The 22,328-nt window shown below is 39.3% G+C and overlaps 1 protein-coding gene across 2 annotated transcripts in view; it reads left to right on the top strand.

Moving 5' to 3' along the window:
* Positions 1-20,817, top strand: part of TMEM182 (transmembrane protein 182) — a 21,550-nt gene extending 733 nt beyond the window's left edge. The window contains exons 2-5 of one of the 2 annotated variants that reach the window (XM_010575703.1): positions 35-134; positions 1,494-1,592; positions 10,302-10,439; positions 20,214-20,817. In XM_010575703.1, the coding sequence (XP_010574005.1) occupies positions 35-134; positions 1,494-1,592; positions 10,302-10,439; positions 20,214-20,437 (561 nt within the window). In that variant the 3' untranslated portion in view covers positions 20,438-20,817. The remainder of the gene's footprint in view (positions 1-34; positions 135-1,493; positions 1,593-10,301; positions 10,440-20,213) is intronic. The other variant, XM_010575704.1, reaches the window with a different exon arrangement.
* Positions 20,818-22,328: the final 1,511 nt, after the last annotated feature.

Here is a 22,328-nt window from a genome sequence, read left to right as displayed (position 1 = left end):
GGTAAATGGCTGCTTCCCCCCCCCCCCCCCATAGGGAGAGAAGGCCACTTTCCATCATGAAGGTTTCTTCTGGAGGTGCTGGTTTAGTGGAAATGTAAGAGAGAGTAATGCCAGCATGTGGAACTTCTGGTACAGTAAGTAATTTTTTCCTTTTACATTATCTACAGTAGTTTGTTCCTAAAATTGTTGGGTTTTTTTTCCGTCTTATGAATCACCAGATTTCATATGGCTTCTTTGGTGATCAGGTTCTTCAGCTACCCTAAAATAAATTCTTGACAAACATTTTTGTAATCTGTACTAAAGGAAACCCCAGGACAAAATCATACATATTTAACTATCAACTTATGCTGCAAGTGTTACGGCTGTCCTGTTAACCATTCTTATCAGGACAGTTTCTTGCAATTTACTGTTAAACAGATTGTTTATTTGTGTAACGTAGGGAAAAAGAGCTTAGTGATTAGGATGGTCCATGAATTTTTGCTTGGAGGGTTCCTCCAACTAGTTCTACGAGTGGGTTAAGGAGGGCATGGGCAATTCCACTGTGAAAATGGTGTGGGACACATCATCTCCAGAAGAATCCCTCTAGTAAATTCACAGATGACCCTTTGCTTTCTTTCACTACATGCCAGGGTTCTGGAAGATCAGATAGTATTTTGCAACCAAAATCTCCCATGAAGAAGAGGTCAAGCAAAACTTCTTTTCCTGTCTTTGACCCTACCTCTGAGGTACAAAGCTCCCTCTCCTTATTGCAAGATTTCCACAATCCTTGTGAGAAGCAGGTGCCATCACACAAATTTCACTTCAATAACCTGTATTTTGCTAAATATATTGCTTGGTCTTAGGTGGCAAATGTAATATTCACTGTAGTTAATTTGCCTTTGTTATTTATCTGGAGAATTCTGTGGTCAGGAATCTGAAATTTAAATGTGGTTTAAGCTATAGTCAGCCTTTATCTTTTGCAAGGAAGAAGGTGATGTTTTTATAAGTATTTAGTACGAAGAGTGAAAAACCCTTCTTTGGGGATATTGATTCCATAGACTACACTCATATTTGTTGAGACTGTAAACTTCCTGAAGATGCTTGATATTTTTCATTGTTCTTTCGCAAGAGAAAAAGTAATTTCCTGGGTTTTTTTCTTTTTTGTTTTTGGTGGGACATGCAATAATGAGACGGACATAATTAACCCTCACAAGAGAAAGGTACATACGCATATAAAAGCATACATATGCATTGCATATAAATTGCAGTGTGCCTTCAGCAAGGCTGCTTTACTGTTCCCATAGTACGAATCTGTGTTGCCCTTTAAGGAATATCCTTGGCTGGATAACAAGGCTGGTATCTCTTACCAAACCAAATCCACTGTAAGCTATTGCCTGGGAGAGAACCTGGAATCTTGACCTATGAAACTCAGTTTGCCCATTTGAAGAACAGGCTTAAAATATTTTATTGTTAAGGCAGTAAAATATTAATCTTTAGCTTTCTTTCACTTTTAGCTAACCAGTCACCTTCTAAGAATTGTACACATGCTTACCTGTCACCATTTCCTATTCTCCGAGATGAACACAACTCAACCTCCTATGACTCTGCAATCAGTAAGTCTTCTTCTGGCTGCAAATGGATACAATGCCTATAGTTTCAAGAAAACAATTTGGATGCTTCAGTGTAAAACAGTCTTATCGCTCCACACAGTTTAATTAACAGAATTTTGGTGTTTCATACTTCTCATAATTTTACAACATGCATATTTAAGCTGCTATTTAGCAAAGCACTTAAATGAATGCTTAGCTTTAAGCATGATGGCAGAATGGAAGTAATTTCTAAAAAAAGAGACATTTCCTTTTTAGTCTTTTTTCTCTGACATAAGAAGTATCTTCCTTGGGCTGAATGCATTAAACAAGTACAGCTTCTCATGTATTCCAATAAAACTGTTTTTTTTGTTAAATAAATAACCACATGTGGAAATACATTGCATTTTCACTTTATGAGGAAGGAGGAGAGGAGCCTTGATACTGTCTAAGTTTATTCAACTAACTCAGATGTACTGCACCGACTGTTGGATGTGCTAGCTTCTGTCCACTGACACTATAGGGAGCTGAGGCTTTGAAATTGCTTTGAACAGTGTGTGCCGTACATGAATAATGTAGCCTAAGACTGTAGCAATGGGCAGTTTTGTTTTGTGAACTGAGCTCTTTTTAAATATATATATATATACACACTCTATAATAGTTCAAAATACTTACTATGTTAAACTGAGATATTAACACCAAGAAACTCTAGTGCTGTAACACAAATACATATATATAGGTGGAAGATATACAGTAATTGAAAACCTTATGTTTGAATAATGCCTGAAAAGCTCTGGTTTTAGAACTCTTAAAAACGACTTAAAAATAGTGGTCACATTTCATCAGATCAAGGGCTTTATGCAAACATATTTGAAGTAAATAGTTTCTGATACCTATTTCATAAGATTTTTTAAATAACGTGTGATGTGTGGATGCTGCATGTCTCTGAGCTCATTGATGCTGTGGCTTAAGTGATCCATTCCTGTCCTGAAGATGTAATTATGCCTTTGCGAATTTTGAAGTGTCTTCAGAATCCAATTTTTATGCTGCAGACATGAAAAAGAAAATAAGTTGGACTGATAATGGGTCTGTTAATCGTTGGAAATGATGAACTGTTTGTCCAGCAAGAATTCAGACCTCACCATTCAGAGATCTAATCTGTAACTTCACAACACATCTAGAACAGTTTATCTTTCCATTTGAAAGTGACGGAGTCATCAGCTCCTAATAATCTAGACAGAGTTTGTATTCCACCATTCACTCATACATTCACAAAGATCCTCAAATTATATTGCATGATTACACAGAAGTGGACAAACAAAGAATAAGGAAAGGAGAAGGAATATCATCAAAAGTTTAATTAATTTTAGTTAATGTTTGCCAAAAGAACCACTGCTCAAATATAATTTTCCTATCTATATTTCATATTAGGAGATTAAAAATAGACAGAACTATAGTATAGATGCTAGCCCAGGTAGAGTATATTCAGAGCCATTCCTGCTATATAAATAGATAGTTGGATTGCTTTTGAGCTCATTAAAACTGCAGAGGGTTTTTTTTATGCCTCCAGTTCATTTTCAGCATCCAAGCTGCGTTATTTACTAGAGCAGGTATGCTTGTTCAAGAATCTTTCACAACTTTTTTTGAAGAAGGTTATGTCATCGTCTCTTGTGTTAGTTCAAAACTTGTTTCTCCTTTAGTCTAGTTTGACAGTTCTGCCCATGATATTTGGCAAACAAGTTTTTAAAACCCTGCTGCAACTGCAGTTGCTAAATTAAGAAATGCTAGAAGGTTATCCTCTTCTTCTTGATTCACAGTGGAGGAAATGCTCTCTGTAAAAGCCAGTGGCAAAAACCCTTGGTTGGATTTCATGAAGAACAAGATTTCATCACCTATTTGTATATCCAGCTGGCTGCATCTAATACCTTGCATCAGCTAAACATAGAAAAAAAGGGCACTACCGAAAGATTGAGGTTATTGTCCCCTGTTTTGGTTCTGCTACTGTTTCTTGATACAATATTACCATTTTCATGGCTCATAGCTTTCTCAATATACTCACTTTGGGGGATAAAAAAGAGAAATCTCCCACACAGGTTTATCACTGTGTTTTTAGTGAGTCCCTTGAGTTCTATTTTAATTAGGAGTGGATAAGAAGAAATATTCTGTCATCTGAAAATTACTTCTTTTGCTCTTTTGTAGAAAAATAAACAGCTGAATAAAAAGCTTTAAACTTCATTAGAAAAATTGAACATGTATGTACAACACATTTTTCTAAAAATCTCTAACTTTCTGTTAATAGAACTGTTAGTTTCTGAGCAAGCAAAGGCACGTGACTTCTTTTACAGAGTGTTTGGTTTAAGAGACTTTGGGACCTTATCAGAGGAATTTGGATTTAACTACAGCCCCTAATGGAAACACAAGAGTGGTTTGTTGGTTGAGTGCCATGTTAGTGTCCAGTGAGAAGGGCTCAGGCAAAGATAAGTTTCCTGAGGAACATAAAATCTCTGATGATTTTTGAGTGCAGTGTCTGGACCAAGTTCTTTGTTCACTTAACTCCTTTGGCTTTAGTATCAGTAGGAATTTAGCTCAGAGCTTTTCTGGGCCAGAATTCAAAAGTGCTCAATCTATCCCGTATTAGCTTAATTACATGTTTTTGTATGTGGGTTTTACGATGTTTGTGTGATAGTTCCCTGAAGATTCAGAACACTGAGGACCTTGAGGTTTAGTGTTGTAGTACACCTTACAAAGCTTTAGACCAAAGGCTTGGTTCATCCTGCTGTACAAACCTAGACTATGAGCTCTTGGTGTCAAGAATTATAGCCTTAGATGGAAATGTAAAGACAGAAGAGCCTATAGTGATGGTATATTGGAGATTTGAATGCATGTTTTAATATCGCAGATTTCTTTTCATCGTTACTGTCAGATGGATGATCAGCTTTGAAGAGTCAGCACTGCTTTGAAATTGCAGCTTGCTGCCTCTTTTAATCACAGTTATAATGGTTTTGTTCATTCACTGGTTTTGTTAACTATCTTGGCGGAGTGGGGAGGACTTCACCTACCTGCAGGGTATCAGGTGTGGTCCACAGCTGTGCTAGCCACCATTTATGGTTAATGCACTTAAAGAAATTTGTAGGCCATGTCATTTATCTTAACCTGAAACAGGCATCGAAATGAACTCAGGGGAAGCCTGACTCTAGTGGCTTTCTGTGATGGTACAGTGGTTTATAGTGACAGCTATTAGACTGTGCAACTCTTAAGTAGACTTAGACAGCACCTCATTGTGTTGCCAGCACATTCATTTAGATGATGATTCACAAACATATGAGCAACAAACTGCAACCTAGGAATAAAAAAAAAATGAAATTAGCCCATAGAATAAAAGTGCCAGAGTAGTGACCTCTACATTCTAAAATAAACATACATTTGTAAATCATAATCAGATTGGTTATCCTGTCAGGCTATTTTGAAAACATAATAGTATAGTACTTAAATAATAATTCATTGCTAGCTAGATTAATGCGTGGTATCATGTCATTAGATTACTTAACACTGACGTTCAAGGACTATCACACTTTTATAAAACTCTTTTACTACAGGACAATATTAGGCCTGTTTTTGAAAAATGTACAAAGTCCTTACTCATACAAGTAGTCCCGTTAGCTATAGTGAGATTATTCGTAAGAAAAAGAAGTGCGAAATCTAGCACTTAGTCAAGTCATTAATTTTATTTTTTGTGAGGGTTTTTTTTCAACTTCATTTGGAAATAAACAATAGTTCCTTAACTGTTGTAAATTGCCCCAGCCCCTTCTGAAGCTAAATTGGAAGCCATTTAATAGGGCTGCCCTGACACATTAGTTTAATACTCTGATTTGTAGCTGCTAATACTTTTTTTCCTGACCATTTGTATCTTATTTTGTCCAGTACTGGGCACATTGCCAGCATTTGAAGTAGTGCCTACTATAATGTAGAATACACAATGTTTATAGGACTGAAGCGAAATTCTGGTTCAGTAACTGTTAAATCTAAAATGGTGTGATCAAATTTATTGGCAGGTTTGTTACTGGGTTGAAATTAACCTAAAGTAATCTAGAAAATATCAGCAGTGAAATCTGAAAATAAAAATTGTACAGTGAAATGTTGGCCGTAGCCTATTTCTAGGGCAAAAAAATGCTGTTATGTAATACAGTCACATAATTGCTCTTGAGAGATTGTAATACAGTACATTTACTGAGGGAGAACTCCAAGCCACCAAGCAGTGATAAAGCAAGAAGTATTTAAAAAAGCAATGTATTCATACTGTGAATATTGTATTTGTTTTACAGTTAAGGTTATTAAAAAAAAAGATTATTACTACTAGGGGATAGTAAAGGGTACTGAGTGAAACTGAGAAAGTCTTGCAAGGTTTACCATGTTGCCAGGTGTGTCTCCTGCACTGCTGATGAGATCTGTGATCTCATTTACAGTTTATCTGCAGAGAAGATGCTCCTGATTTAGAGCAGTTCAGGCACTTCACCTTTCACTGTATCTTACATTGTGGGTGGCAATACTCTTGTCAAAAACATTTCGATATCTGTTACATTAAATAGAGAGGTAAAAAAGACATATTCTAAAATACAAGCCGCAGTCAAATCACAGGAAAGGTTCACTTTAGGATGTGAGCTTGTGGGTGAAAATTCAAGGCAACTTTTCCAAGTCATTTTGCCTAGCCTTTGTAATGTTTATGCAGTACTGTACTCACACATGCATCAAAATGTTTTTCAGCTTTGTGATGCTTAATAATTCGTAATGATATTAAATTTACTATTAAGTGGCTGGGTTGCTTTTTTTTTTTGATAGGCTATAGAAAATGTATGGGCCAATGGCTGAGACTTTAAAACACCTGAAGTCAGCAAGGCCAGTAAAATACGTGGTATGGTTTCATGAGGTTGATGTTAACATCTCCAATAGTAGGTGGGTGTCACATTGTGTCTTTAGCTAACCTGTTCCTGAATAACCTGTTATGGAGCTTCAGAGGTGTGCATGGCTACACAACAGCTGTGTAACTTTGACAAATATATTATTGCTTCTCTTCCATATCATGCACCAGGAACATCTTAAAATATGAATCTGTGGCTTCAGTTTATAATCAATGCTGGGATCTACTATACTAGAAAAGGGGGCGCTTAATAATTTTCAGCCATTTCTCCAAAATTTGGTCCCTTGCTCAAAACCAGATACTACTTCTAGTTTTCAAATGATGCAGAAGTCTCCAGAGGGACCTAAATTAGGATCTTTAGGGAGAAAAGCAAATAGCAAGGGAAAACTACAGGTCATGCAATTTTGGAGGAATATGCTGCAGCTATAATGTTCCCATAGTATAAAGGCCGAACAGTGCAGGGCTCAAAGACAAGCATACCGTGTGCACTCATGTTTTCCTCTAAGTACTATTTTATTTTTAGGCCTGCCTGTCACTGCCAAGGCAAATGTTGTACCCGACAAAGGGGCAGCTTACCAAGACAAGTTACAGAACCTTCTGTTTAGCACTCTCGCAACACAGAGCAGTGGTATCTAAGATTAACACTGCAGATAGGTTTACCTTGGACTATGCAGTAGTGCTTGTACTGTATTTCTTCTGTTGTAGGAAATACTTGGAATAATGCATGTATTTGAGGTAGCTAACTCAAACATATCTGTGAAGTACCTTGATGAGGCAAGGATACTCCTTGTCACCTCGATCAAAACATGGGCTATCTTATCAACTGCCTCACTGAGACTTGAAATGGTGCAAACTTCTGCTAACACTTTGTATAGGTACACTGAACCATTATTTTTTGAAACAGGCTGCTTTGATTGGAGTGTTAGCCTTTTTCATGGGATATAAAGAAGCATAATTCAAAGCAGCATCTTCTGTTGCATTTTATCTGTCATGGTTCACCTCAATTTCAGAGTAGCAAAGTCTTTGACTTGAAGAGTAAGTTCATTCTTAGGAAGGTTTAATTTCAACCAGCTCTTTTGTGCTCATCTATAGATGCCAGCTAAGCTTAGTGACAGCAGTAGGGCCGCATTGTAATTTTGAATGATTAGCTCTGTAGAAACTGATCTTGCCCATATAGACAGAGAAAATGGGAAATGTGGTCTGAGCAAAAATGGTCTAAGTAAGAAATAAGTGAAGCCTTCTTTGCAGAAAAATGGCTTTTTAACTCCCATACTGAAGAAAAAGTCTATGTGCTTGTAGGCTGTTTCCTCAGACCTGTGCCACGAATGATCCAAATGACTTACTGTCTTGCAAATTAGAGGGAGTAGTCTTTTGCTTGGAAAGTTGCAGATTTGGGAACATGGCAGACTTTTTCCCTGTCAACTATACTCTATTTTCTAATTGATGTTTAATGACGGAGTTAGCTGGATAAACAAGTATTAGGATCATCAGAATTTACCCCTGATTCTCCAGGGTAAATAATTATTTCTAGAGAAATATAATGGAAGCTTATTTCAGGTGATAGCTAGGTCAAACCAGTATTTCACATATAATGCATAAAATAGTTATGCTGTTGGTGCAGAGAAACAGCTTTTCTCTTGTATAGTTACAGAGAGGTTTAAACAAATTTTCATCAGTTACATTTGTATTCCTTTTGTGTTCTGTTTCCAGGAATATTTGAACAAATCAAGCTTTTCTGGTAAAATTTCATTAAAAGCAGACTTCAGAGCTTTCTGTATGAAGAGCAGATAATGAAATTGGATACTGATATTGTAATGCTGGAGAATCTTGTGTCCTCATCCATTCAGAAAATAGAAACAGTGCTGTATGTCTTAGGTGACTGACCATAATGATATCAAAGAAAGCTTTTTCAAGGTCCATTTTGGCCAATGTGTCCTATTATGTAGCATGACTTTGAAGTACCTTGGGCCACCCATGTAAAAGAGTTGGGTGGTTATAGACTGATTTAGCGGTATTAGGTTTTAAATGAGGAAGTAATGTCCCATGGACTTGGGGACTGCGATGAAGCTTAGCAAAGTAGCCCCATGAGTAAAATAATATGAAATTGCTTCAGAGACCCACGACTGAAAGACTTGAGAGATTTACCTTTCTAGGTCTCCATTCACTGTCCATTTGCATTAAGTGAATCATTTAACTATGTGTTTAACTTTAAACAGGTGCCTAAATCCTGTTAGAGGTGGAGTACTTAAAGCAGAACACACACTTAACTGCTTTGCTGAGCCACAGCCTTATTTCTTACCTACAATTTCCATATTTTTTTGTTTATGTGGAAAGAAGGCTTGTATTGGATATGAACCAAAACACAATTTTAACCCTTCTGCCAGCTGCTTTCAGACACATTCATCCTTCCTATGCCCAAATCTGCTGATCAGTGTGGCGGAAAATTATGTCTCTGAATGTTTGCCTGGATTAAAAAGGATGTTATTTAAAAAGTGTGGCTAATGTGATGTGGTGAACGTGATCTAGCTAATACATTTACAAGGCTTAACTTTAACATGAGTTAAGCTGCTGAAGTTAAAAACTATAGATTTTTGGAACACATTAGTGGGAAGCACGAGCTGATAATGTATAATGCACTGTCAGATTTCAGATGAGAGCAAACCTGAATTATTCCAGAATAGCTGCCTGTAACAAGCTGTATGAATTTGAAACTTTCAGGATATGAACCAGTATAATAGTTGCTTGGTTGTGTTTTGCCATAACAGTAAGTAGGTGCTGTCAAATGATAAGTGGCAGTTTCTTTTGTGACTCGCTTTTCCTGACTTGCCAGCTGGCTTATATGCTTTCCCTCAGTTGGGTGGAAATGTTTTTCACTGACTGAATTGTCAGTGCTTCAAGATTTTCAGATCTGACGATGGAGATCTTTACAACTCATAATTTTACTAATGGGTTGTGTTAATGTACCAATTTTTAAATTCATGGGAGAAATTTATGTCACTCTTGTAGCATTTGTAAAATGATGACTTTGTTAAATGGATGTGCAATTAACCAGCTAAAAAATAATTGTTAGAAAGACTCTTTTGGCCAGAGTATGTCACAAAACTCTCGGCTCATTTATCACCAGCTGCATCCATTAATTCAGCACTGCTTGGCACTGTCTAACAGGGGCTTCTGAAACATCACATTTTAAATTTAATAAAATACAAAGAGCTTTAGAGCAGGAATAGGCTGGTTTAAAATACTTAACTGTTTCAGAAAACCAGTTCACATGTTTTGAGTTTCTCCCCCATCCTGCTTTAAATTTCCTTCTATTGAATATGACTATATGTAAGGAGAATTATCCAGTTGTAAATTGTAGAGGACTCACAGATTGCTATTGGTGATATGGTCTGAGCACTAAGAATGTCAAGACGTTGCAGCTCTCTGCTTCTCCCAGACAATTTTTGTAAAACAATTGTATCCTGTCAGTCCAATCATTTATCCCAAAGAATCATTGCTACAGCTTTGGTGTACCATTTTCTAACGAGCATAAATTTGGTCAAGTTGCTATCTTACAAGTCACTGCTAAATATTAGGCAGACAGATTTTATTCCTGGTAACTTACAACCTGTTTTCCATGATTATCAGACAAGGACTGGTGTTCAAACCTAATTTGGTCCACATGATATATAACATATATGTAGAACAGAATGAATGTTTTATTTGTTAATAAGGCAAGTGAAAAGAGAAGGGGAAAAGAAAAATCATTGTTAGCCAAATATGTCACTTGTTTAAGTTCTAACAAGTGTTGTATTCTTTTGTTCCTTCTTCCCTTTCTCCAGTTTATCGAGGTTTCTGGACAGTTCTTATGCTCCTGGGAGTGCTCTCTATTGTGATGGCTAGTTTCTTCATCATCTGTGCAGCTCCTTTTGCCAGCCACGTTCTGTACAAAGCAGGAGGAGGCTTTTTCATCATTGCTGGTGGGTATATTGTTTGCTCAGTCAATTAAAGAGTAGAAAGGATGAGGTATTTCTTCCATTTTCCTTGACCAAAATTATATTAATCACAGTTAAAAGAAAGAAAAAAGCATATGCTTCTATCTTTTGGCTTGTGGAGTGCCTGCCTTGGAGACAATTCTTTCCACAGGTATTTAGTCATGAAGCTGTTCTAAAAGCTACTTTTGGAGTAAGATAAAAAAAAAACAAACAGGAAAAATCATGGAATTACACTGCAATTGCAATCTACTTTTTTTAGCAGGAAAAAGAGTGCAGATTTAGGGATACTGCCTTATAGAATTCTCAAGGGCTTTAGCTAAAGAGGGAGGGTTTTTTATCAGTGACACAAAAGGTGATTATGGTGGGCTCTAAAGAAGTTGGAAGACAGTGCACATTCACGTGACCAATATAGGAGAAATGTTTTGGATGTGATTGGACTACACAAAATAGTTGTCACATATGAGTAAGTGGGAGCTCTCAACCTCTGTGAATGAAAGATAACAAATAACTGAATTCCCTCCTTCCTCATAATCCACACGTACTATGGAGGATGCACCCTCCCAGGATTCAGCTGATACAGGCAGCTCTCTGGGACGCTGCTCAGTTAATCTTGAAAAGTCTGGGAAGATGTCACACTGGTGTGTAAGATACAGTTGTGTAGGACATAAATGATAGTATGTGCTCACTGTTCCTCTTTGTATAAAGCCTGGTGAGAGGCAGCCCTGGAAGAGCAGTGTTGTGTTACAGGGTAGAGCCACTCGTGTCAGGACCAAAAGGCCTGGGCTCTCTTTCTGCTTCTGTTACTAACCTGCTGACCTTGCTTACCCACTTCACCTCGCAGCTCTTCGTATGCAGCTAGTGATCGTTATTCCCTTTTAAAGGACCCTCAGTGAAGTGTGGGAAGTATTTTATAATATTTTTGCTGAAAAAACTCCTGCGTACTTGCATTTGATCCCTTGAGAATTGCTCCTCCACGCTTTTAAAAGACATACAAAAAATATTAATAGCCTGACGGAAATCCTAAGGCATTTCAATGCTTTTTGTCACTAATTTGCAAGGTAAGAGCCCATGTGGGTCCTGCTCTTTTTATGCATTTGTAATCTGTAAAAAACCTCAGCTGTCACTAGAAAGTAGCACAGGCTGTTAAAGAGGAAAAGGGCACTTGAAAGACACCAGGAACCGATGGGCAGAGGTGCGAAGCGACGTGCGTGTTCTCCACTCTGGGTCACTTCATCTGCCCTCATTTAGGCAGGCAAAAGTTAGATCCCCAAGTCTGCACTAGTCTCCCTTGGCTTCCCTAGGAGGTCTGCAAGAGGCAATAACATTCACTGACAGTAAAAACAGGAGGTATGTAAGAAGCTCCCCCAGCTAGGGATTTGTTTCATCCTGAAAGAGGGGGCCTAATTGGATCAGATGAATGTACTGTGGAGGAACCCTACACCTTTCTTTCCTTTACTGAGGGAATCTAAAGAGACTATTTTTTTAGGTGTGTGAAGTTAAGTGAGCTTTATTATCCCAGTGTGTGACCTTGGGCCAGTCTCTTTGCCCCTCTCACCCTTTGTCCCTATAGAGCAGATGTTCAAGGGAAATCCTGACTTTTTATTCTCTATATATGTAGTATCTTTCAACTTCAGGACTGTTCTCAATCAGGGCTTCAGAGAAGAGCAGCTGTGTTATTTTTACTATTACCATTGTGGTTGTTGAAAAGCAAAGATGTTTAGCAAAATCTTGCTATGATTTGCCAAAAGGTAGCGGTGGCAGCAGAATATAGGACCCTGGAGCCACTCAGCTTGCACAAGAAATTTTGGCTTGGATAGGGGGACAGCATTCCTGAACAAGCTCTTCTGCATCTACTCCCAATCCCACCAGTAGGGTAGGGCTGCATGGGGAAGGTACTTACTGTAAATATCATTATCCTATCCAACGCTTCAGATCACCCACAAAAACATTAAAAAAAAGTTTGTTGCTCTTGGTTCTTCTCACAAGTACTCCCGTAGCCAAGGTGAGGGTTTAATTATATCATCAATTAAAATCACACTGGTGGGAATGACCATACTGACATAAGAAGAGCTTATAAATACCCTGCATTGACAGTAGTTAAAGCTATGTCCTGTGGGAGGTCTTGGGCAACAACCCAGTTTCCTGGGTTAATGGCCCATTGTGCTAAATGGAGAGCAAGAGGGTTTCTCAGACCCAAAGGTGTGACAGCATGCAATTACCCTCTCTCCCAGTAGGAATCCCTCACAATAGTTAATAGCTTAAATCTGGGATAACTTGGGGGCAGAGCAAGATAAGGCAGAACTTGGTGCAGAAGAGGAGTGTTTTAGCCTGCTTCTAGAAGGCAGGGTGGTGTGCTCTACTGTGTTCCGTGCTGCCCTGACCACTTCTTCTATCCCATCTCCTTCAGGACTAGAGACCCTATTTGTTTACTGCCTCCCAAAGAAAAACAGGGCACAGAAGGGGAGAGTAATGAGAGGTGGTGTATATTTACCACTCATACCAACACATGATCAGGATGTAGCCAGGGTGTGCATCTATTTAAACACAGACCAATGGGGAAATTATGTAATGCAACTTAGATAAGTGAAGTTAGAGTTCTTGTAAGACATAAGCCAGCATGTTGATTTGAAGAAAAAAGGAATTATATACATTGTTTTGAAAGGGCCTGGATGCTGTCTTACCACAAAGTTCAAGTAGCTGTTGTACTGGAGAGAATAGTAGGCTTCTGAGAAATAAGTTCGACAAGGTCATTTTTGTGTGGAAGCTTGGAAGAAGACAGGAAGATCAGTCATTTTTCTACTTACATATCTTTAAAGAAAAATGTTAGATGAAGCAATTTTAATACCTGTTATTGGACTGAAGTATCTGTATCTTTTTGCAACCTTAACTGACAAATTAGGTAGCAGATTAAAGCTCTGCCTCAACTGAAGATAAGAACAGCTTGTAGCATGGTCTGCTGTGCCATCTTAGGGTTCAGGAAGCAGCTGAAGTGTCATTGGGAATGGGATTCATGCCAGCTGTTCAGCCATCTGAAAGCTAAGTGTTTTCTATGAACCAACTGCTTAAACTTCTATCATCAATAGTAAGAAACACACTCTCAGAGGGACACTTTACCTTATCTGTGGTAAGGCAGGTAGACTTGCCTTTTGGAGGGACCTATGGAAGGAGGCTAAACAGAGATCCCAAGTGACACAATATTTAGGTTGGAAAGGACCTCTTGTGGCAATCAAGTCTGACCTCCCATTCAGAGCAGCGCTAGCTTCAAATTTAGATCAGGCAGCTCAGAGCCTTATCCAGTCAAGTTTTTAAAATCTACAATAATTGATGTTCCACAGCATCTTTGGGCACTTGTCCCAGTGTGACCAACTCAAATGTGAAATATTTTTTTTTTCTCCTTATATCCACCTGAACTTGTCCTTGCTGCAGCTTGTGACCATTGTGTCTATCTTTTCAGTGTGCAGGTCTCTGAAGAGTCTATCCCCATCTTCTCTATAACTCCATTTAGACAGATGAAGACTCTTTTCTTCTCTAGACTAAAACTCTCCATCCCACTCCAGCTCACTCAGCCTCTCCTTGTCCTCCATCCCCCTAACCATCTTGGTGGTCATCACCTCAGTTTATCAGTATCTTCCTTTCACCAGGGGGCGTCAAACTGGACACAGTTTTCCAGATAGGATGTCACAAGTGCTGAGTGGAAAGGGAAATAATAGTATTCTTAAATCTGATGACTATGTTCTTGCTAATGCAGCTCTGTATGAGATTAATTTTCATTTCTGCCAGACCTGCTTGAATTCTTGCACACTGAGAGGGACCATTCCTGTGCTTTAAGGAAGTTGCCTGTGAGGAACAACCAGTTCTTCTGGCTCCTTTGCCCTTCAAGGCATCCTTTGTCCTTCAGGGCAACCTCCCTTGGGATCCTGCCTACCAGTTCCCTGAACAAGCTGAAGTCTGTTCTTCTGAAGTTCTGGGTCTCTAATCTCCTACTCACCTTCCCTATTCCTCCTAGGACACTAAACTTTGCCATATCATGGCCATTATAACCACAGCTAACACCATCTATCATATTTCTGACCAGTTTTTCCTTATTTGCTAGTAGCAGGTCCAGCAAAGCACTTCCATTGGCTGGTCTGTTCCAGAACTATTTCAAAAAGCTATCCTTGATGCAGTCCAGCTACGTACCTCCTGGACTGCTAGCTCTCTCTGATGTTGTCCTTCTAGAAGATAATGGGGTGGCTGAGTCCCTTGTGACAACCAGAAATCGGAACTGGTTTTCCAGTCCACTTGCTTTTCTTGACTGGGTGGCCTGTAGCAGATGCCCACCATAACCACACCCTTTTTGTCCACCTTGTTGATCTTAACCCATAAGCTCCTGTTACTTAGAAGATATCTGTCCATTCAAGATAATTCTTGGCGCAGACTGCAGCCATCCCACCCCATCTTAACTGCCTGTTCTTAAAGTCTGCACCCATCCAGCAAAGCATCCCAATCAAGCAAGCTGTCTTACCACATCTGCAGCATCATCATCCATCATCCAGTGACTGTACAAACTTGAATTCTTCCCATGTTATTCCAACACCAAGTTCATTTATGTACATGCATTTGAGATAGGCTTTCAGTTGTGCTGCTTTTTCAGTGGAAGTGTACAAGCCTCCCACATTGCTGTCCCATGCATATGCTCTTTATTCCCTGCCCTCTGCTTATGTGGAGGCTTTGATGTCCATCTCCCAATGGTCCTTGCTTGCATCTCTTCTCACAAGGTTACTGAGCTTGTTGCTCTTTCCCTACCTTGTCTGATGGATCTCACCTCTCCCCAGCAGTCCTTGTATCTCAAAGAGGGTCCCATGGTCACAAAGCCAAAGCCCTGCTTGCGACACTAACTATAAAGCTAGGAGCCAATGAACAGCATATACCAGCTTTTGTGCAGTTTTTATCCTTTGGGCAGCAGGTTTGAGACCATCATCACCTGGGCCCCATGCTTCTACCTCTCACACTCAGAACCTTGTAATTACCCACTCAAGGTCTCTCTGCCAGCATCACTGGTGCCCATCTGGATGAACTGCAAAGGGTCTCCAAAGGAACCTCAGAAGCCTCTCCACAGTGTCACATATCTGGGGCCAAAATAGCAACAGACCTACCCACAGAGAAATTCTGATGTCTGATCTGTGGCAAAGCCACACACCTGCCTTGTCTTCATCCTGATCTTCACTAAAGCCTGCCCACTTCTCTTATTGAGAGGTGCAGCTGGGCTACCACCAATGGAGAGGCACATGCAATTATTAGTATTGGTGGCAGCTTACTGACTAGCAGCTTTCCCTATTAAGCTCTGTAATCACATTAACTACCTGAGGCTGCAGGTGAAACTACAGATGCTACACCTGTGGGGGAAAAGTGCATATCAGTTCAATGATGCCACAGTCAGTGACTCGAGTGCTGTCTTTGCAGTCTCACCTCCATGTCTACAATAACAGAGGATGGACCAAGAGCAGCTACAGTAGTGCAAACTGTAAGAAGCCTTATGGTTGCTTCAAAGGTCATAGGAAAAGAAGGGAAAGCTGCTTTAAAATAATCACTTAAAGTAGCCTTCAATAAACTCCATAATTACCTTGGGCCTGTTGCTGCCTGATTGGTGATGAAAACTGTCCTCTTGTACTGATGTCAAACAAGCAAGCCCCCAGGGTGTGCACAGAGCATTACAGAATCACACCCTTGTGAAGAAGCAAGATTAGAAGTACCAGTACGACTTTTGCTTCCTGCCAAAAGAGTGAAAAAAGCTGGTATTTTAATTCTAGCTCCTAGATGAGGACAAAAATCTGTCTTCAGAGATATGTGCCAGCTCCCATAACTCTTAAGTGGGATCCTCTGCACGTACTTCAGAGTGGAATGTCAACCATACTTTTTAAATAAAGTCACAAGAGGCCAAGGTAGGTGGTAGAATCTGTAATAAGGACAAGGACAGAAAAATGCAGTTAAAAAAAATATATATATACACACACGTACAAGTTTTCCTCAAGTGAGGTACAGAGTTCTAAACTTCTAAGCACAAGTAAAAAGCTCACATCATTCTTTCCAGCACCTGTTGTCTTCGTGTCTGCATAGTAAAAGATTCGTGCCATAAACAGCCATTCACCATTGACAAGTGAAAGGCATTTCTACGTGGGAAGAATAAGTACTAAAGGCCAGCAAACTGCTTCTTGAATTCATAGACATTTCTAAAGGTTCTGTATTCTTTCTCCACTGCAATATGCACAAGTATTTGTTTGAAAGAAATTCAAAAGAATAAATGCAAAAGACAGAAAAGAGTGACCTCAGAGACGTCCATGTCTTATCACACTGCACAGAGCTGTGTATCAAACATGTGTGTTCTTAAAAAAAATGCAAAATGGAAAAAAAGAAAGAAAAAGGAGGAGGAGAGAACTATTTATTTGTCTTAATCTCTCTCAGACATATTTCATGTTCTAGGAATAATTTCCCCCATCATTCCTGATTCATGCAACTGCTGTTTTATTTTATATTCACTAAAAGGCAAGGGCAAATGGACACCCGCTCACTATGCAAAAGGTCTAAATGCTGAAACTGTAGAAATACATCATAGCACATATTGTTCCTAAAAATATTTGCTTCATGAAATTGTGGAGGTTTTTTTCAATCTCAGTAATTTTGCCTTGCAGCTTGGCTGTGAGAGTTCATGACATTCACAATAGGTAGTGCAAGACTGCAGGAACAGATTTCCCAGAATAAATATATATTCGGTGAACTCCTGTCTAAATGCTTAACTCTCATGAAATCATAACTCTGTGAAAATTAGACAAAAGGAGCACTAATGAATGAAATGCTGTTGGAGGCAACAGGACATGGTCAGTTTTTACTTAGCCTGATTTTACTGTTCAAGACATTTCTTGAACACACTAAGCAATATACCTACTAATTAGCCTCCATTAGCAGATAGTGAGAACCCTTAAATACTCCTTTAGTGCCTTAATTAACTAAGAGGGTTTACATATTCTCCCTTTCTTTTTCTTTTCTTTTAAAGAAGGACATTTATCTCTGCTTGACATACATTTCTTCAGCGAATTTCCACACCCAACAATTTGCCACACAGAGGTATTAACAGCCTGCTGTGAAATCACCCAATGGATTTTAGCATCCCTGAAGTTGTTTTACCACTGGCAGCACTGGCTTCCTATTTTGCACCTACATGGTGTTGGCTCTAGTGGAACCACCTAGAAGGTATTGCTTCAGACTGCCCGAAGAGCAAGGGGTGCCCATTTTGAGATTAAAGCACCTCTGACGGAGTCTTGTTTAGTGGCAGATGCTTCTGACTAACTGGGCTTCTTAACTTTGTGTCTGCCCAGGGTGCCGGAGGTGAGTCCAGATGCACCAGGCCTGGTTATACTGACCTGCTGCTATTTTTTGTAATTATCACTGTTTTGAACTAAGTTTTCCCCAATGTAGAGAATAAATAGAAGATTACAGATGTTTGAAAATGTACAGGCACAACCATCTGAAGAGGTAAATTCCAATACTCGTATGGATTTTGCCACATTATTAAATTATCTTTACAAATCTTTGGGCTTTTTTTTTTTGAAGTTTTGAAACCTTGAACAAACTCCATGTCACTAATAACTCCATTTATCTTTTTACTTTTTGCATCAAAAGTTACTAGCTCTGTTTGGTTCTCATTTTCCTGTGTTGCCTATGTTATCTATGATCATTAGATGTTGTTGTAGGAATCTTCTGCTCAGTTTGACTTATATTTGGAGAGTCTTGAATTTAATTTCTCATTCTTTAGGTCTGGCCCTAAGGTGATCCTTCTCTCTGTTTCACCAGTTTTATGTTTAATATAAGCGCAGTACTAAATTTCATCAAAATTGAGTTTTACTTAGGTAAAATACTTTCAAAATTTAATTTATGCCTTTTAGAGTTGAGTGTTGGTTTTTTTCAAACTTTGTTAGGAATTTGAGCCCTAGCAAAAAATGTAATCCTGGAAGTATATTTCATAGACAGGAAATGTGTCTGCCTCCTTCTTTATTTAGTTTTTCTACTTTCTTTCAGCCTCATAAAAATTGCAAGATCCTTTGGGATTTTCAGTCACGTTTTGATTATGCCTCAGGTTAACTACTTCAGCTCATTTTTTGGTGGGCTTCAAAAGGTAGTGTTCACAAGCATTGAGTTGTGAGCTCTCACCTGCCAGAGGTTCAGGATGTCCAGAATGTAAAGCTATTACATTCTGACCATAAAGCACCAAGAAGAATGTCACCAGATCGCCAATTTAAACTGCTGCAGCTAACCTGTCTGATTTTGCCTGAAGCAAACGAGGGAGCGATGACAAGAGTTGCTCCCTGGTAAGTCGGTAGGAAGAGCAGGGAAAGGAGGTGGTGAGGCAGCGTCTCGGAGTGGGATGGGGAAAGGTAACCATGAAAGGTTACCAGGACAGGCGGGTCTGGAAGCAAATTCCAAAGTGCATTTGTGGGTTTCGCCACAAGTGTCACATTTGTTCAAGGTTGCATTGCAAGTATTTAGGAGGATGGGGAAGAGACCACAAATATCTTTGACTTGGACTCTGCGGCTCTGCAGCCTGCAGACTCCAAGTTTGCCAATAAGTGTTCCCAGGAGTATGCACTGGCTTGTGGTTTTAATGAGGTACCTAAATATACTAGGATAAAAACATGATGGGGTGGTGTCACCCAAATGTTTTAATGTTGGAATAGATAGTCCTGCTGCTGTAACTGTGCTGTGACAGCTGGAGCTAAAGGAGCAAGTGGGTACAGGCTGGAGCACGCAAAAAATTCAGACTTGTGCCCTCAGCTTTCCAGCAAATCTTCTGCTGGAGCATCTGTGGTGCAGGCTTGCATTTCTCAAGTGTCCACATTCCTCTAAAGTGAAATGAAATATTAGGAATGCAACTGATACTTTGGAAAGCACTTTCTTCTTATATCTCCTTCTGGTGTATAGTAACAAAGAGATTAACAGAGTTTGTAAGGACATGTGCTCCTATTACTATCATGTGTAAACAGTCCAAAGGCCTTTCAGAGGAGTGGTTGGGAAAAGGCTGTGAATTATGTGGTCGATTAATTCCAGGAAACCATTGTATCCAATCTGAGGTTAATACTAATAGCCTGCTTCATAGCCAGTATTTCATTATTGTTGGGTTTTGTTCCTATACCTGGAACTTCTTTTCTAATTTGGAGGATTTTGAATTAAATACATCTGAATTTGTCTGCAAAATATTTGAATAGAATACTCTGAAGGTAGTACGTTCCAAACAAAGCCCTTTTCATAAGAAAAAGGAAGCAAATGTAGAGAGGTGAAGATGAGAGAAAGATTTCCCACCCCTTTCCCCTTTTCCATATCTCATCCAAAAGACTGTGATAGAAACAATGTCAGAGTTTGGGAAGCAAAAGTAGATTTTTTTTTTTCCAGGTCATCCCATCCCAGCCTCCCTCCTTTTCCCCTCCCTTGTCTCCTGAATTCAAAACAGTAAATACCTGCCTGAATTTTGTCCCTAAACACACCTGTGTTTCAGTCTGCCTACCAAACCTAGATATATCCTTTGCCGTGGGAATATGCCTTTCAGTGCAGATCAGAAGCAAGGTGGAGATAGCGCTTGTTAGAGGAAGCCAAAGGCAAAAAATATCCAGTGGTGGCTGACTGTGCCTTGCAGACGGGGCCTCAAGCGTTGATGGGTTTTCAGGTATTACAGTAAATGCACCCAGCATTTGTCTCACATTCTGTTGTTAAAACCTGGTGTTTCTTTTCCAGGTGTCTTGTTTTCGCTGGTAGTCGTGATGTATGTCATCTGGGTCCAGGCGATGGCTGATCTGGAAAACTACACAAACATGAAAAAAATGGATTGCCCAGACTTTGCTGTTTATGTACATTATGGCTGGTCTTTTATGCTGGCTCCTATAGGAGTATTTTTTGCTTTATTAGCAGGAATGCTGTTCTTGTTGGTAGGGCGTGCCATTTATTTACACTCAGACTAGTTGTACGCTGCTGAAGGGAATACAGGAATCCTAGTGAAACTTCCTGACAGTTGTAAAATGGAACACAATTTTATACATTATTACCATGATGGCAATCCTAAGTGTGCAGGCAGACTTCTGGAAGTTCTTCTGTTACTTGTTTAAGGGTAAAGGACACAAAACTCAATACAGGAAGAAACCACCTTTAGTCCCAACTAGCTGTTTTTAATTCTTTAGAAAGTACACATGTGGTTCTCCATATTGTACTATTAGCAGCATTTTTGCAGTTTTGCAGACAAAGGAAGGCAAAAATTTTCTGCAACCGAAAGCCCAACATGAAGTGGGCCAAATCAACATTTTATACATTTGTCTTTTGACATTTACTTTGTGCTTCTGCTTGTGGAAAATGGTACAAGGTAGAGGAGAAAACAAACATTCAAACACAGTAATTCAATCTACCTCCTCTCCTGTTTCCCACTACTTGCCTTAGCTTTAATACAAGCAAACATGTCTGCACTTTATTAAAATAGAGTGCAGTTGTTCATGCAGCGTCCATGGGAAGAGGACAAGAGAGAAGACAATTGCTGTGAACAGCGACCTGGTGCTAGTCTGTACATGTAAAAGCTTAACTGCTTCCGTTACACTTATTCTCTTTTCTGTATGCATTTGAAAGCTGTATACTTCTGTATTCTGAAATCCATGTTTGTTGCATGATTCTATAAGCCAAAATACTGTAGGTAAATCACTAGCTGAAGTTATGCCAAAATTGTACTTTGAATTATAGCATTAATATTTTAATCAAGTTTTAACCCTTTTATTTTTGAATGGAATAATTGGCTCCCCCAACAAACATTTTCCTGGTTGTGTAAAATGACTTTTTTATTAAAAAGGGCTTATTATGAAGACAATATCTAGGACATGAAAATGTATGTTTTATGTAGCCTTCATTTTTGCAAATATTAAAAATCTGCATTATAGACCAAATCCAACTTGCCTCCTAGTCATCCCAGGGAAAGCAATGCACCTAGCTAAGACAGTGGGGGAGGTGGATTTGGTTCTGTATTGGAGGAGCGGCTGGTTCTCTGTCTATGGGGGGGGCGGTGTTCGCACATATGTTTGGAAGATGGGGTGAGGATGGGATTGTATGCATGGTATGGAAAAGATGGGGTGGAGTTTTAACAATGGGGAAACTTTGTCTGGCCTTGGGCCCAAGTTGAAATTAAATCCGTCTGAGAGTGTGTTGGTTTTCACTTGGTAACGCAGCGCGGAATAGTTTGGGACTGATGGGGAGAAGTAAAGACTGCATGTTGGTTTCTTCTTGTTCATAATGCTTAATTCCACAGCTGTTATGAATACTGAAAGCATCACTAAGAGGCAGGAAAGGAGTGCCCACCTAGAAGATGTGGTGGGCCAGATTGGATGTTGCTTCCATTTCAGGAGCTTTTGTGATTGGAAGCTTTCCAGCCTTCCCCGCTACTTATTTATTTTTCCATCATCAAGATTAGCTGTATACATTATAGAAAAGGAAGACAACAAGGGCAAGGGGGTAGGGGAGCTGGGACTATGAGGTTTGGAATAATTACCAAATCACAAAAATATTTTTATTGGCAGCTAACATGGTGTTTTTAATTACTGTGTCAGAGAGTATGATGGGTGAATTTTAACCAAATATTCATAAGCATATATATGAACTCCATATAAATGATAGCCATCCGGAGAACATTAGGGTTATGCCATAATGCCCTTGGTTAGTCAGGAAATGCTGGAATTAACCTTGCCCCGTGTGCATATGGTATTATATTCCTGCCCTTAATTACACAATCACATACTGTTTCTCAAATAATACAATCTGTTGGTATTTACCCCCTTTACAGTCTAGGATACTCACTGGTAATTGTGGAGGTAAATTCAA

The sequence above is a fragment of the Haliaeetus leucocephalus genome, unplaced genomic scaffold (genome assembly GCF_000737465.1).
Source record: "Haliaeetus leucocephalus isolate CR32 unplaced genomic scaffold, Haliaeetus_leucocephalus-4.0 Scaffold495, whole genome shotgun sequence".
Classification (NCBI taxonomy): domain Eukaryota; kingdom Metazoa; phylum Chordata; class Aves; order Accipitriformes; family Accipitridae; genus Haliaeetus; species Haliaeetus leucocephalus.
This window is presented reverse-complemented; position numbering and strand designations above follow the sequence as displayed.